We start from the raw sequence: 17,538 nt of genomic DNA on the forward strand, positions 1-17,538 counted from the left end.
TCTAGAGGCCATTCACTAGGTGGTAGGCACATGCTAATGGAGGCCACTGTGCAGTGACACTGAGGTGGGAGGAGGGCAGGAAGAGCATCTGTGATAAAACAACACAAATGAGAGCCTGTTTATATCAAATCGTATGTGTGGCTTTGCTACAGTGTGTTTGTATGAAAGGAAGAATAAAATGATGGTCACCTAAATGTTAGGTTGACTACCACAAAGGCATATGACTACAGGGCTTAAAAAAAATTATTATTGAAGTGTAGCTGGTTTACAATATTGTGTTAGTTTCAGGTGTACAGCAAAGTGATTCAGTTATAGATACATATATTTTTTTCAGATTATTTTCCATTATAGTTTATTACAAGATGTTGAATATAGTTCCTTGTGCTATACAGTAAATCCTTGTTGTTTATCTATTTTATGCATAGTAGTTTGTATCCGGTAATCCCATACTCCTAATTTATCCCTCCCCCCCGACTCCATTTTCCCTTTGGTAACCATAAATTTGTTTTCTATGTCTGTGAGTCTCTTTCTGTTTTGTATATAGATTCATTTGTATTATTTTTAGATTCCACATATAAGTGATATCATATAGTACTTGCCTTTCTCTATCTGACTTACTTCACTTAGTGTGATATTCTCTAGGTCCATCCATGGTGCTGCAAATGGCAATATTTCATTCTTTCTCATGACTGAGTAATATTTCATTGTATATCTATACCATATCTTTTTTTTTTAACATCTTTATTGGGGTATAATTGCTTTACAATGGTGTGTTAGTTTCTGCTGTATAACAAAGTGAATCAGTTATACATATGTTCCCATATCTCTTCCCTCTTGCGTCTCCCTCCCTCCCACCCTCCCTATCCCACCCCTCCAGGTGGTCACAAAGCTATACCATATCTTTTTAAACCAGTCGTCTGTTGATGGGCACTTGGGTTGTTTCCATGTCTTGGCTATTGTAAATAGTGCTGCTCTGAACACTGGGGTGCATATATCTTCTTGAATTAGAGTTTTCTTTGGATATATGTCCAGGAGTGGGATTGCTGGATCATATGGCAACTCTATTTTTAATTTTTTAAGGAACAGCCAGCCATACTGTTTTCCATAGTGGCTGTACCAATTTACATTCCCACCAACAGCATATGAGTATACACGGGTGTGAAGTGATACCTCATTGTGGTTTTGATCTGCATTTCTCTAATAATTAGCGATGTTGAACATCCTTTCATGTGCCTCTTGGCCATCTGTATATCTTCTTTGGAGAAATGTCTATTTATATCTTCTGCCCATTTTTTGATTGGGTTGTTTGTTTCTTTGGTTTTGAGTTGTATGAGCTGTTTGTATATTCTGAATATTAACCTACAGGGGATTTTTTACGTTCTCTATATTTTTATGTATTGTTGGAATCCTTTTAATGAGAATGGATAATTAATAGAATCAGAAAAAAGCCTTTTTTATTACAAAATAAAATTAGAGAACAATGAACAATGGAAAAATTCAATAGGAGGGTTGGAAATAAACTTGAGAAAATCTTTCCAAAAAAAAATAAATAAATCAAAGATGACGAGAGGGAATGTGAAAATGGGAAGAATATTAGAGACTTGTCAAGGAGTTACAACCTCTAACATGAATTCCAGGGGGAAAGGAGGGAAGGAAATTATCAAGTAAATAATACATATTTTTCCCAGTAGTAAAGGTTGAGTATCTAGACTGAATGGGTACAGTGAATAAAAAGAAACTCACATCCGGGATTATCAATAAGATATTTAACAACAATAGGGATAAAAGAGAAACCCCTAAAAGCTTCTAAATTAAAAAAAAAAACCCAGGCCATACACAAATGGCTGGGAACAACATCATGATGCTTCTCACCAGCAGCATTTGATACTAGAGCACAGTGAAGCAGTGCCTTCAGGTGTTTGAAGAGTAATTGCAACTGGGAGTTCTACACAAAGCCCAACTATCCACCAAGTATAAAAGTTAAAAAAAAAAGATTTTTTTTTCAGACATGCGAAAAACTCTACATCTATACCTCCTATGTACTTTTTCTTAGGAAGCTACAGGGAGATATTTTTGAGCACAATATAGGAGTAAAGGTAGACACAGGATCCAAGAAACAGGAAATCAGAGAAGAAAGTTATGCAGAATTCCTGGAGAACAAGTCATCGGAATTACAGCAGTAGGTCAGAGGGTTTCAGGAGGAAGGCCTCTAGGAGAAAGGAGAGACTTGATAGAATACTGACATGTTTGAACATTTGGAAAATGGGTTATAGGTGATCTGAGAGAGAGTTAAGTTTAAGGACAGACTTACAGAAAATCATACATTTGAGAAATGCAACCATTATTAACTCCAGAAAAAAAAAAAAGAAGTGTCACTATAGTCCACTACTTGGCTTTACATTGAATAATATTTGCACGCCCACAATGATATAAACACTTGCTGCTGATTTAGCCATAAAGTGGGAAAGATATTAGGAGGATAGGAATGCAGAGGGGACGGAATTCGAGATGCTGATTCTTCATGACTACCATGACTAGAGGTTAATAGATAACATCTTAAATAATAAATCAAAACAGCAGTTTAAAATTATTATTAAAACCTAACTTGATTGTCTCTAGGTGGGGGAGGGACGAGCCAAGCAGCTATCTTGTTTTCAAAGGAAGTCTTCTAACCCTTCATTATTCCGAGTTGGGGGTGGAGGAGATCAGCAGTGTCACATCACATGGAAGCTGGTTAGAACTGCGTCCTCAGGTCTCGCCCATACACCTAGTCAGAACCCATATCCCAACAGAGCCCAGGTGATCTAGATGCACTTTAAACTCTAAGAAGCACTATCTTAGCACCATTTTATAACTATGTGCATGCATAATATTGATAACTTTTTAAAAGTAAAAGGCAAAAAACCCTACCCTCAAAAGCAGGGAGAACAAAGCATTCCCCAAAGCTTATTTACAAGGATGTTCAATGTGGCATTATTTAAAAAGTTGTAACAGCCTACTGTTCAAAACAGTAGAAAATTGGTTAGCAATTATGATGCCTACATATAAATGAATACCACGCAGCTATTAAACTAATGGTATAAATGTTTTTCTCTAATTAAACTTTTAAGTTTGATATAATTGTAGATACTCATGCAGATGTAAGAAATACTACAGAGAGATCCTGTGTACTTTGTACTCAGATTCTCACAATGGTACACTTCAATATCACAACCAGGATGAAACACTGATACAACTGACAGACCTTACTTAGATTTCCCTGTTTCCTTCACAGTTATTTGTGTGTGTGCCTGTGTGTGCGTGTGTGTGTGTGTGTGTGTGTGTGTGCCTGTGTGTGTGTGGTATATTTAGTTCTATGCAGTTTTATCACACATGTAGGTTCAAGTATCTAGCACCACAGTCAAGATACAGAACAGTGTCATCACTTCAGGATCCTTTTATAACCTCACCCACTTGGCTCTCCTCTAACCTCTGGCAACGACTAATACATTCGTCATCTCTTTATTTTTTTCACTTTAAGAATGTTATATGGATGGGTTTCTATAATGTATAACCTTTTGGTATTGTCTTTTTTCCTGCTCATTGTAATTCCCTGGAGATCCATTGAAATTGTTGCATGAATCAACAGTTCACTATTATTCATACCACGGAATACTACTACTATACTATATTATAATATTATTCCATGATATGGATGTACCACACTTTGTTAACCATCCACCCATAGAAGGATATCTGGGTTGTTTCCAGTTTAGGGCTATTATGAACAAAGCTGCTATGAACATGTATGTATTAGGTTTATGTGTAAATTAAGTTTCGTTTCCCTGAGACAAACACAAGAGTGTGCAATTGCTGGGTCATATGATAAACCCAGGTGTAGCTTCATAATCAACTACCAGACCTTTTTCCAGAGTAACTGTACTGTTTCACATTCCTACCAGAAATGTGCAAGATACTGTTTCTTCACATCCTTACCAGTATTTGGAATTCTGATATATTTTTATTTTAATCATTCTGATTGTGTTTTAAATTTGCATTTCTTTGATGGTTAACGATGTCACTAGTCTTTTGATGTGCACATTTGCCATCTGTATATCCTCTTTGATGAAATGTCTTTTGTCTGTTTTCTAGTTGGACTGTTTGTATTTTTACTGTTGAGTTTTGAGAGTTCTTTTACATTCTAGAACTACTCCTTTGTTGGATATGTGGTTGGCAAATAAAGTCCCCCCAATGTGTAGCTTATCTTTTCATCCTCCTACCAGAGTCTTTGCAGAGCAAAAGTTTTTTGATTTTAATGTAGTCCAAGTTATCATTTTTCTCCATTATGGATGTACTCTTTACTATCTTCTAGACCCAAAGACTTTCTCCTGTTCTAAAAACTATATAGTGTTATGTTTTACATTGGAATGTGTGATTAATCAATTTTGAGTTGTTTTTGAATAATGTGTGACGTTTAGGTTGAGTTTGTTTTTCCCATGGATGTCCAAATGCCTTAGCACTGTTTGTTGAAAAGACTATTGTTCTTCCATTGAATTGTTGTTTCACCTAGAAACCAGTTGAGTATATTTGTGTTGGTCTGTTTTGGGGTTCTCTACTCTTTTCTAGTGATATATGTGTCTATCCCTCCCCCAATACCATAATATCTTGAATACTTTATAGAGTAGCCTTAACTAATATTGAGTAGGCAGATTCCTCTCACTTTATTATGTTTTTTCAAAATCGTTTTAGTTATTGTAGGGACTGTTCCTCTCCATATAAATTTTAGAATACAAAAGATTTTTCAAGGTTGGAAAATGTTCACAATGTACTCCTGCCACCCTCATTTAAAATCTAAGTAGAAACAGCACCTTGGATCCTTGCTACCCCAGTCAGAGAAGAGTACGGGTGAAGGTCAGGAAAACTACCCAGCATTCATTCATAAAGTTGATGCTATACCTAGCAGAGACCTAAGAGATCACCTAGTCCCATCCTTACATTTAAGGAAACTGAGTCCTGATGTGGTCTTATTCCAAGGTTCAGAGTTAGTAAGTAACAGAGTGGGGAACAAAACATGCACAGGTGTTCTAAATTTCTAGGTTCCCCTGTTCCTCTCACCCTCCCACAGCTATTCCTCTTCTTGCTTCCCCTTGATCTTGGTTTCCTTCTAAGCCCCCTAAGCCAGGAGTGCAAACCAATCTATGTACAAGTAAGATTATCAATAAGATGCTAGAAATTGCTTTTCCTGGAATCATAAGTTCTTTGCCCCTGCACCTGAAATTGAAAAGGGAAGAAATCTCTACATGTAAACAGCACCTTTTACCCCCGAGGACTGCTTCCTCCTGTTCTCCATCATACAAACACACACAAGTATGCTATGATCTCCCCAGTGTAAGCCAACATTGTGGAGGGCTAAAGGATATGGCTGTCTGTAGGTGAGGGAATTCTTCCAGGACACTGAGAAGTTGGGCTGGACTTGAGAGGGCCACCTGAGAGGCTCTAATGTTAGACTCCACACTTCTAAGCCAAGGGAGTCCCCATCTCATTAACCTTTTCAATTTCTTAATTACATTTCATTTTTTGTACTCCGTTCAATATCTGAAATAACCTTATTTGCCCAACTATTTATTCACCCTCGCCACACCTGCCCTTCTCTTGAGGACAGAGAGCTTTATAGATTCTTCAATGCTAGTGCCTAGAATATTGCCTGGCCCACAGCCGGTGTTCAATAAATATCTATCAAATTGAAAAAGAACAAGGCGAGAGGATGCGGTCACCTGGACGGCAATAGTACATACAGCTACAGTGATGAAGACTCTGAAATGGCACAGGGATGGAGAGACAGGCCAATGGAACACAAAGTTCAGTTTTAGACATCTCAGAGACCTAAATGTAAAAAACAAGTCCACGAAAGCTTTAAAAAAGGTAATTTAGGGGATTCTAGTCATGACCTGGGGGTAGAGAGTAGATGGATACACTTGAAAACATTAAAAGTAAGAACTTCTCTTCAGCAAGAGATACCACCAAAGAAAGAAAAAGACAAGCCATGGAGTGGGAAATGATATCGGTGGCACATTAACCAACAATGCAATTGTATCCAGAATACGTACAGTCAGTAAGAAAAAGACAACCTCATTGACAAATGGACAAGAGATTAGGTCAGACACAGCCCCAAAGAGAATATCCAAATTGTCAAAAAGCATTTAAAGGGTGCTTAGCCTCTTTAGACATTGGGGAAATGCAAATTAGGACCACCTCTACCCACCGAGCAGAATGGCTAAAATTGCTTGACAACATCAAGCAAACGTTAATGAGAATATGGGGCAAAGGAAACTCTTACAGAGGGAGTGTAAACTGGCACAATCACTTTGGAATAATATTTGGCAGTGTGTAGTAAAGCTGAAGATATGCATGCCCCAATGACCCAGCCATTTCACTCCTAGGAGGTGCACCCAACAGAAATGCATGTGCACGTGCAGTAGGCACCTGGGCACGAACTGTCCTAGCAGGACCAGCTGACTGATACACACATTGTGGTATGCTGATCTGAAGTCATTGTACATAATGATGAAAATAAAAGAACTTTAGATGCACACCACAAGGATGAGTCTTAACATAATCAGAGCAAACAGAATGGGTAAGGTTTAAAGGAATACATATGGTTGTATTTATGTAAAGTTCAAAAACAGGCAAAAGTAAACTACATCATTTGGGGGTGCAAGTTAAGCAGTAAAATTATAATGAAGGCAAGGAAGTGAATATCATAGAAGTTGGCACAGAGGCTAGGGCCAGTTAGGAGGAAGGATTCTCGGAGCAGGAAGGGTAGTAGTGTGGTGTTTCTTGACTCAGGTGGAGGTTACTCAGAGTTTCTTTCACAGAAATATATTATCTACACATTTGTGTACTATGCTTTTCTGTATGATTCTGTATTTCTCAACTTAAAAGAGCTTTAAAGAAACAAAGTGCAGGATGTGAAATCTTGGAAAATTAAAGCCTCTATAGATGGCATGATCATAACCATGTTAAGTACATAAAATTTGTTTATAGAGTGAAATCTGGAAGTAAATTTAACAAAATGTTACGAATGGTTGTTTTGGAATAAAAGAACTCTTGCGTCTCAAGAGCATTGTGGAAGGAAGAAATGGGAACACGGCTGAATTCCTTGCAAATTGCTCCTGCAATCACAGCCTGCTCTCCCAGGAGCAACCACTAGATGGAGCCTCAGCCCTAGCTCTAAGTTCAGTTTCTGTCCATTACTGCCCAGTGCTTCACCTAGAGCAAATGTTTCAGAGCTTTCCCCACCTTCTCTTCCTGTGTTCATGTATAGGCCACTCTCTTTCCTTTGTACATGTTCTGATGCACAAGCATAAGAGGGCTTCTCACTCCTCCTGTGAGATTTGAAATACAAAGAGGAATAGGGATGAACATTGATCCAGTACCTGCTTCATGCCTGACCCTTTCCTGGGCAGTTTACAATCACCTCACTGCTTGCTAAACACAGCAGGCTGTCCAGGTGTTTGCTGAAACCCTCCGCACCTGCTCCTCCCCTAGACAACACCCCCTGAGCACAGGGACAATCTCAAGGGAATGTTGTTTTCCACTGTGTACATATATACACATATACATTTGTATGTATAGCACTGTTAAGTCAGTTTTATGATTATATTATTTAAGTCCTAATAATCTTTTTCTACTACTTGATTTTACTCTGAATTAACTAACACTATAATGTCTTTATTTTTCAATCAAGTTCTCTATGTATTTCAGATAATCAAAAATTAAAAGGAGCAATGAGCAGCTAAGTTGGAGAAATGTCAGGAAGTGGGCATTCTTATATCTTGCTATGTGTTAATGGTCACAATCATTTCAGAAAGTAACCTGAAATCTATTCAAATTAAAAACACATGTACTCTTTGGGACTTCCCTGGTGGCGCAGTGGTTAAGAAGCCGCCTGCCAATGCACGGGACACGGGTTTGATCCCTCGTCCGGGAAGATCTCACATGCTGCAGAGCAACTAAGCCCGTGCACCACAACTACTGAGCCTGTGCTCTAGAGCTCGTAAGCCACAACTACTGAGCCCGTGTGCCACAACTACTGAAGCCCGTGCACCAGAACAAGAGAAGCCACTGCAATGAGAAGCCCATGCACCGCAACGAAGAGTAGCCTGCACTCTCCGCAACTAGGGAAAGCCTGCACGCAGCAACAAAGACCCAACGCAGCCATTAATTAATTAATTAATTTAAAAAACAAAAAGCACATGTACCCTTTGATTGTGCAATCCCTCTTTTATATCCTGCAGAAATAAAAGCATCAATACCTCCGGACATCTGATCAAGGATGTGTTGCAGCATTACTTACAATGGCCCCAAACTAGAAATTACCTCAATGTTAATCAATAAAAAAATAGTTAACTAAAATACTATATAGCCATACTATGAAATAGCATGTGACTTTCAACTAGGGAACAATGTATATAAAAGCCCTGGAGGACTGTATTTGCCATATTATTATTATTACTTTAATTTAATTTATTTATTTATTCATTCATGGCTGCGTTGGGTCCTCGTTTCTGCGCCAGGGCTTTCTCCAGTTGTGGCAAGCGGGGGCCACTCTTCATCGCGGTGCGCGGGCCTCTCACTATCGCGGCCGCTCTTGTTGCGGAGCACAGGCTCCAGATGCGCAGGCTCAGTAGTTGTGGCTCACAGGCCTAGTTGCTCCGCGGCATGTGGGATCTTCCCAGACCAGGGCTCGAACCCATGTCCCCTGCATTGGCAGGCAGATTCTCAACCACTGCGCCACCAGGGAAGCCCATGCCGTATTATTAAAGTAAACGAGATAGTTACAGAGTAATATGTGGGTATGATCCCCACCGTGTAACCCCCTCTTCCCAAATCTCCCCCTTACAATCCTGTGTATGTGTGGTGATAACGCAGATCACACACATGGACTGCTGACGTTATTTCCTTCTGTGGAACGGGATTGGGAGACTTTGTTACCTTTTCTCTTCTACATCTGTATTGACTTTATTTTTAACTTTACTAATAAAAATTTAAAAAAATAAGTAACACAACAAGGAAAAAAATGCTTGAAAGTTAATGTTTAACTCTTTACCGATGAGGACATATGTTGAATAAAGTGACGTAATTTCAGCCGGTAGTGATCACCTTTGAATGTCTAACGCCTAATTCCAGTGTGTTGGGAACACACCCTGTGAACTCCCACCTCTCCCAGCTCGCTTCCTCCTAAGCAGCCCACACAGGGCCTGGAGGCCGGAGTGAGTGCCCCACGCCTGTTGGTTGCAGCCCACAGGTTGTCCCTGTGCTCAGGAGGTGTCTTCTATGGGAGGAGCAGGTACGGGGGCTTCAGCAAACACCCGGACAGCCTGCTGTGTTTAGCAAGCAGTGAGCTGATTGAAAAGGGGCCAGGAAAGGACCAGGCACGAAGCTAGCGCTGGATAAACGTTCGTTCCTATTCCTCTTTCTCTTTCGAATCTTACGAGAGAGAAGGCCACGTATGCGTGTGCATCAGAACCCGTAGGAAGGCTAGAGAGCCTGAGCTCAGGGGAGAGGGAGACCCTCGGCACAGCTGGGTGGCTGACACCTGCCGCAGGCAGAGTGGCCAGCTCGCCAAAGGTGGGGCCTCGCCAGGACCCGGGAGGCAGCGCGCAGGGCGCCTGCACTTAGCCCTGCTGGGAGGCTAACGCTGAACCTGAGGCTCTTCCACACCAGCACAGCGCTGGGCACGTGGGAGACGCTACACCTATTTGTCTAAAGAAGCAAAGGGGAGAGGGCAGATGGTTTCAGGAGTGGACAGGGAAAAGGGAGGTTTGCTTCCACAGTCCCAAGACTACTCTTTCCGGAATTTCCCCAAAGCTACCTCCTTCCGAGGGCAGCCTGACTCGTGAGAAATCCCAAGCTGGTATACCCTTCCTTGTGCCTGACCCACCAGCCTGTTCCCTGTCGTCGGTGGATGCCTTTGCTTTGGGGGAGAGACCCTTTTCTTTTACCAGGAATTTCAGAAGCACCAATAATCTCTCTCCTTACACTGAAACAAATTCAACTGGATCAGGTTTAGATTTAAAAAATAAACCCATAAATATACTAGAAAACAACGTGGGGAAATTTCTTTTTTAAATTTCACAGCGGGGAAGGATGAAGGTTGACATAAGAAAGCCTGCCTCAATCACCCGATACAAAATGGCCAAAGACTATGAACAGGCAGTTGATACAAACGGGAATTCAGGTAGCTTGAATTACACAGGGAAAAAAGAGACCACACAAGATTACAATGAAATGCCAATTCCCACTTGTTTGGCAAATTCCAAGAAACTGGTCCGGCTGGGTTGATTCAGGTGGGGCATTCATGTGTGTTAGTGGGACAGTCTCCATGGAAGGCAGACTGGCCTTCCTTTCCCTCCTCTCCCCTCACTTAGGGAAATGTCATGTGTGGTCCCCTCCTTCTCGTGCCTTAGAAGGTAAATAAACAGGTTGGTGTGAGTCACAGATAACTCACCTCACTCCCAAGGAGGTCCTTAAGTGAGGGTGCTGTGCTCAGGCCACAGGGATGCTGGCCTCTTTTCCTGCTCTCTTCCTTCTCACCCTGGTCTAGTGCCTGCAGAGAAAGTAGGAGGCTTGTCCAGGCCTTGGGGCTTCCAGGGGCCTCTGAGCTGCTATCCACATGGCTGGAGCTTCCAAGAGAAACCGCTGAGCTGGCCCTGCCCCTGCCAGGGTAGTGGAAATCCACCCGCTGGGCACCAGGCCTGGGGCTCTGGGGCTTGGGGCTCAGGGGCTTACAGGGCACACCTTGGCTTCCATATACCAGGCAACAGGTGGAGCTGGAGGGAAGGGTGTGGCTGATCCCAGCCTGCTGCCTCCCAGGACTGGTGGGTGACAAAGGCCAAGACTTTTCAGGAAAGTTACCTGAAGGTAGGTATTTACCACTTTCCTGAGTGCTTGTACATTTAATAGTTGGTTCACTTTTTCTCCTGTTATCTGAAGAGACCAAACTGCTGGATGACAAAGGTGTGGGGGAATGTGGGAGTGTCCAGTGATCTCTAAAAACGTAGCAGCTCTCTTTGTCCTCTGCCTGTTCCTCGCGGTGGCTACTGGTGCCTAGTGGGGAAGGTCTGGGGGGCTTCAAGATCTCCGGTCCTGGAACCAGACTCACTAAGGAGGGCCTTTTGGGGCCCTCAGCATCTTTGCTTTTCAGAACTGTGCGCCAGGAGGTCTGGTGCAGTCTGCTCTTTTTCTTCTGGTCCTTGAAAGAACCTGGAAAACATTCACCAGTGTTCTCTTTTTCTAAAACTCTTGACTCGAAAAAATTTGCAAGGGTCTTGTGAGCTGAGGCCAACCTCGCGCTGAGCCTTTTCTCTGGGGTTTTGAGTCTCTTGGCGTCGCAGCTTTCTGAGGACTGTCTTCTGCTACCGAGGTCCCCACGCGTCTCCACGTGGCCCCCTTCCGTCAGCCCTGCGAGCCCTCGGCCTGCGTCCTGGAAGCCCATCTCGGGAGAGGCGCTGGCGTGCGCGCAGCGTGGAGTCCCGACCCGGCCCGACGCGCTCTGCCCGCTGGCCACCGGGGGCAGACTGTCCGTGCACAGCTCCTCGAGGCAGTTAGAACCCCCAGGGCGGCCCCCTCCCGGACTCTCGGCGGCCGAGGGCTTGCCTTTCCGTAAGGAGGTCACCTTGGGAAACGCCAGCCGCCTCCCGGGCTCCCGAGAAGCCTGGCGGAGCCGGCGGGGCGGTCCGGGCAGCCGGAGCGCACGGGTGCGGGCAGGGGCTTGGGCACCGGGCCGCTTGTCCGCACCGCCCTCTGCTGCGCGCACTTCTAGCGTGTCCTCGGGGCCCTGGGCCCCGGGCGCCCCAGTAGCTTCTTCCCTGGCCGCCCGGGTCCCGGAGCTCTGGCTGGCCCCGGGCAGGTTCTCTTCCGCAGGCGCCCCTGTGCTCAGAAGGCCCCCTGCGGCGCGCTCTTGGGAAGATGTCTCTTCCCCGCCCGGGGGCCTCTCTTCCGAAGCCGCTTGGGGGATCAGAACTGTCCCAAGCTCTGCGGCTGGGGCCACCTGCCGAAGAGCCTCGTCTTCACCTCGCAGTCCGAGGGCTGCTGGCAGCTCACACTCATTGCCGTAAGTTTGTGGTTTCCCAGGCCGGGAAACCACACATGGGGTCGCTCCAGCACTGCAGGGAGACCCTGGTCTTTCCTCCAGAAACTCACAGGACTGTGTTTCTGGAAGAGGACCCACTTTCCTCCTGGTGGCCTGCAGCCCTTTCTGCTCAACAGCGACAATGACGAGGGTGCCCTTAGAAGACGTGTCTGCTTTGGGCTCTAGCTGGAGGCCCTCTGCCAAGGGCGTGGAACCACCCTCGTGCCCCTGGTCACACTCCTCACCCCCACAGGGGCAGTGAGACATGGCGACTGCTGCAACTCCTGAAAAACCCTGCAAGGCATTTTTCGTGAAGTTGGGGTCTGGAACCATCACGTCTTCTGCTTCCTTTGACGTGTCTGTCGTGCTTGACTTCAGGGTGGTCTCTGGAGCATCTGAGTGATTGCTTACTCCAGAGCAAACCCCCCAGTCTTTGTTCCACACCTGTGACCTGCTATTGCTGGGATGATGTGGGAACTTGGCCCTAGCAGGTGGCTTTCTTTTCTCACTGAGGATATACTTTGATGTGTAATTACTGGTTTGGTTTCCTGCCTCAACAGAAATGTCCTGAAGGTGCTTCTGTTTATCACTCACGTCCTCAGCATTTGGTGCCAGGCCAGCGCTCAGGGGTTCCTCTGTTCTGCTTTCTGGGCCGTGTCCCAACTTGCCCTCGGCTGGTACCAGCACTTCCTCTGTGTTGCAGCTCACCAACTCTGAAGTAAGGCATGAAGAGACTGGGCGGGACCTAGACTCCTGTCCTGACTGGTTTTCCAGCCAGAGACTTTCAGAGGGCGTGTCCTGAGAGGCCCTTTTCCAGCTAAGAGCGCTGGGTTCACACTGATCCTCCAAACCAGGAGCCTTCCTTTGGGAAGCAGGAAGCAAATGAGACAGTTGGGTGGGAACAGGGTAAAGAGGGTGTTGTGTTCTTGGAGCCCGTTCTGCTTCTGTCCCTTCCTTCAGATGGCTCCCAAACTTCACAAAGTTCTGCCCTAGAGGACCCTCAGAGTATCTTAAGGGAAACTCTGCTACGGAATGGGCCCTGTTCAGCGTCGTCGTGTGCTGACAGCAGTGCCTTGGGAATGCCTTGCCCTTGTCATCGGTCTTTTCTGGGGCGCTATGGCAAAGCTTGGCGTGTAGGAGGCATGACGTCCCTAAAGGAAGCCGGCAGGTGGCATCAAAGCCGGGCTGGGAGCAGAGCAAGCCTGTGTTCAGCGTGGGGCCCGGAGTCCTTCCCTGCCCCGTCCTGGCTCCCGGAGGGGCTGTGAGAGGCAGCTGGGTCCCCCTGTCCCTGTTGTGGATATTCGGCCAGCTCCGGCCCTGTTCACAGCACCAGAGAAGAAAGGGCCAGACCGCTGGGATGCCCAGATAACTCTCAGACCTGGATTTCTGAAGAGAAAAACCAGAGGCCCCCCTGAGGTCTTGTACAGTCACCGCCTTCGCTGGCGGGAGGCTGCAGCTGCCCGTGGGCGCCTGTGCACAGCCCTGTGTGTGGTCAGCAGTCCCTGCCAGCAGTGACGCTTGCTCCGGGCTGGCCACGTCCTCCCAAAGGGGCACAGCCCTCACTTCTCCAGCAACTGCAGCAAAGGCTCGTACCCCACTTTTGCAGGACTCTTCCTTGAAGTCAAGGTACAGATCTAGTTCCTCTTCTGGGTCAAGCCCAGGGACACCAGTTGAATGCTGCTCCTGAAGGGTTCTGGATGCTGGGGTGTCACGGCATCCCCCGCGTGCTTCTCTGTCCTCAGAGGTACCATCTGGAGTGAGGCAGATTCCCCCTAGGAGGTCACCAGGCAGGGGCTCTGTGTCGGAAGCACTTTCAAAGGGGTCAATTTTTGTGTCTGATTGACTTTCACTCTGGTGGGACAGTGTCTCAAAATCACCGTGGTCTGTTTCCCGGCTCTGTCCCTGTTCCTCTGGTTCTGCGGGAGAAGGGGGGAGCTCCTTGTCTTCAATCTCACCTTCACCTGGCAGGTGTACACTTGGCTCTGGAGTCTGGAAGGGCAAGAAGAGAGGAGTCACAGACAAGGCCTGAGGACATCTGCACACACGTACACTGCACCTGCCTTTGTCAGAAGGAAGAAGGTTCAGAAATGTTTCATTTGTTCCCCATGTGAAGAGAAAAACCAGAGGACCCCCTGGGCCTTGTACAGTCACCGCCTGTAGGAAGAGAGTGGTAAATATGAAGAGGTACCTTTTTTTTTTGGCCGTACACGGGCCTCTCACTGTTGTGGCCTCTCCCGTTGCGGAGCACAAGCTCCGGACGCGCAGGCTCAGCGGCCATGGCTCACGGGCCCAGCCGCTCCGCGGCACGTGGGATCTTCCCGGACCGGGGCACAAACCCGCGTCCCCTGCATTGGCAGGCGGACTCTCAACCACTGCGCCACCAGGGAAGCCCAAGAGCTACCTTTTATTAGCACAGAAAAGAAGAGATGGAGCCAAACCCAAACAGTAGGGAGAAAGTGTAGCACATAGTTAAAGCAACCCTATTAAAAATCAGAATAGGCGGAATGAGCATGTGCAGTTTAAGTACGAACTGTTGTCTGAGTCATGGTGAGAAGCATATCTGTGCCTAATGTTTTCAGCAAGAAAGAGCAAATGAATATATGCTTGCTTTGTGTTCTGTTTGTTGTTATGTAACCAGTTAAAGTCAAGGCTCTTACACTTAGAAGTGTTTTCTGAGTTAGGTTTGCTGCAGCCAAAAGAAAGAAAGAAAAAAAACCCACACACAAGAATTATTGAAATTGCAATCATATTTTGGGATGTTATAAATGCCCAAGACAGCTTTGAGAACAGGAGGAAAAGTAGAGAACTTGTGCAAGTATTTGCAGAGTTTCATTCTCTCATTACACATTTTTCAATCAACTTGTTATAATATCATTTATATGCATCCATTTACAGTGTATAGATCTGGGGACTTCCCTGGTGGTCCAGTGGTAAAGAATCTGCCTTACAATGCAGTGGACATGGGTTCGATTCCTGGTCAGGGAACTAAGATCCCACATGCCACAGGGCAAGAGCCCACGTGCCACAACTACTGAGCTTGCGCACCTCAACTCAAGAGCCTGCATGCCCACGTGCTCAGGAGTCCGCGTGCCACAACTAGAGGAGGGAAAACCCACAGGCCACAACTAGAGAGAAGCCCACGTGCTGCAACGAACAGCCCGTGCACCGCAACGAAAAAGATCCCACATGCCTCAACGGAGGTCCCGCGTGCTGCAACTAAGACCCAATGCAGCCAAAAAAGTGTACAGTTCTGAGCATTTTGACAAATGTATACACCCATGTAACTACCACCATGATAAAAATCCTATTTCCTTTTCCCAAAGAAGTCCCTGACCCTCCCCAGTCACTCCTCATCTTGAGGCAGGAGATAGATGGGCCCCAGGCTGAACAGCTGAAGTTTCTTCCCTGTGGACAGAAACTCCATAACAGCAGGAGCGAGAGAGGAGGCTGGACCCTGCCCAGATAAGAGATAAAAAAAACCCCACATATTCCTCGTTCTCAAAGTCAAAGAGACCTTCCTGACTACACATGTGCAGAAAGGCTCCTTGGGGGTCAAAAAGGGAGGGGGTGCCACCCCATAATAGGTGATGTCAACCTTCCCACAGGCCTCTTCGCTAGAATCCACCTTGGCTAAGAGATGTGCCCACACTCATGGGAGGACCCTGAGATGTACCAAATACAGACTCAGAATCAGGCAAAGCAAGATGACTGGCCAAAGGAAACCTGGAAGAAATGCCCCATAAAATTGATTCAAACTACCATGAGGGCGTGACTTTCTCTCTGAGCCCGCCCGTGTGTCTATCCACATGTACCCTTTTTCCTCCTAATAAACACTTCACTTGCTTCACTACTTTCCGTCTCTATGTGGAAATGCATTTCTACACAGCTGACGGGCCAGGGCCTTGTCACTGGCCACTGGTCCCTGGTGGTCTAGTGGCTAGGATTCAGCGCTCTCACAGCTGCGGCCTGACCTCAGACTCTGGCGGGGAACAGAAAGCCCGCTTCAAGCCTCTGCAGGCCGAGGCCACCCGAGACCCTCTTCCTCCCTGTGCCCTGTTTCTGCCACACAGTCTAGATTTGCCTTTTCTAGTTTCAGATGACCAGAATATGCAGCATGTACTCTTTGGGGGCTGGCTTCTTTCTCTCAGCATAATACTCTAGAGACTCATCCATGTATCTTGGCTGCAGCATGTATTATACATACAACAACACCTTGAACTTTGTGATAACACTGTACCCAGCATTCAGTTCTCAGACGCTCCAAAGATTCCCCAGTCCTGGAGTAGGACAACCACTTGGCCCTGCGTCTAGCTAAGGCTCCTTCGCACAAACTTGGTACAGAGGCTGTTCACTCAACCAGCCCTTCCCAAGCACAGATTCTGAGGACTTGTCATTAGAGGTTTCTCAAAATAAAATTGCTTTTAATCCTCTTTACCTAAAAGGAGAAAAGCAGACAAACACCAAAGCATGTGATGGGTGAGGTATTTAAGCTACAGGGTAGATTCAGAAAATCGGAAATAATATGATACTATAGTTTCGAATATGTCGCAAAGCAGAAAGGAGCTGGGAATAGGAAAGGAAACATTAAAAGTCAAACCATTTGGAAAGCAGGGCTGTGTGGTGGCCACGTGATATCCAAGAAGAGGGAGGAATTAGGGAAGCCCTGGTCTCCCCCAAGTCCACTGCAGGCACGTGCTCCCGTGGTCCAACTCCCAGGTGGCAGGCCCCTCACTGCGGCAGGAACAACAGTCTCTGGCCTACAGAGACTTCTGCTTCTGCTCAGTAACTCCTGCCGTCAAGAGCACCTCCGTTCCCTCAACTCGCCGACCTGTTATTAAACTGGGAAGGGACCCCTTGACCACAGAGCGTTTCCTCAGCTCTGTCATAGCTCGATGTCACCTCACAGACTCATATGGGCATCAATATTCACGTTTCAGGCCCAGAGAATTCCAAAGTCCCAAATTCCAAATGACCAATGATCTGGACATTGACTACGCCAAGATGTCAGAGGTCTCACTCCTGACCCCACCCCCTGCTCAGCATGGTGACCCAGGACACTGCCAGTTAAAGGAACTGTACTCCCTGCCTCGGTCTTGATGAGAGTCAAGCCTTTCTTTGACTTCCAGGTATGCTGGCAAGAGGCCTCACTCTGTTTCAACGAAAATAAAAAGCCTTTGATGGGGACGGGGTTGGGGGGACCCCTCTAAACTCTCTCAGATTACAAAATTGGTATAGTCTGTGCAAGATCACTGGAAATCCAGCTTTAATATTCCTTAAAGTGTTTAAATGCTGAATATGAAGAGTACCTTTTTTAAAAAACATTTGATTTGGTTGAATATTAGATTCTAAATCTTATGAAGAAAGTTTTTTTTTGCCCCCTGAGCTGTTTCAGGAGTAATTCTCAAATACGTAATTTCTCAGCACAA

The 17,538-nt window shown here is 45.9% G+C and overlaps 1 protein-coding gene and 1 long non-coding RNA gene across 2 annotated transcripts in view; one reads left to right on the forward strand and one right to left on the reverse strand.

Moving 5' to 3' along the window:
- Positions 1-17,538, reverse strand: part of LOC137226762 (uncharacterized) — a 254,006-nt gene that overhangs the window by 129,173 nt on the left and 107,295 nt on the right. The window contains 1 exon segment of the mRNA XM_067742317.1: positions 10,490-14,101. Coding sequence (XP_067598418.1) covers positions 10,490-14,101 — 3,612 coding nt within the window.
- LOC137226764 (uncharacterized) overlaps positions 1-17,538 on the forward strand; it is a 92,074-nt gene that overhangs the window by 51,005 nt on the left and 23,531 nt on the right. Inside the window, exon 2 of the long non-coding RNA XR_010944511.1 lies at positions 17,050-17,238. This is a non-coding gene — a long non-coding RNA (uncharacterized lncRNA). The remainder of the gene's footprint in view (positions 1-17,049; positions 17,239-17,538) is intronic.

This window comes from Pseudorca crassidens, chromosome 6, assembly GCF_039906515.1.
Source record: "Pseudorca crassidens isolate mPseCra1 chromosome 6, mPseCra1.hap1, whole genome shotgun sequence".
NCBI lineage: Eukaryota > Metazoa > Chordata > Mammalia > Artiodactyla > Delphinidae > Pseudorca > Pseudorca crassidens.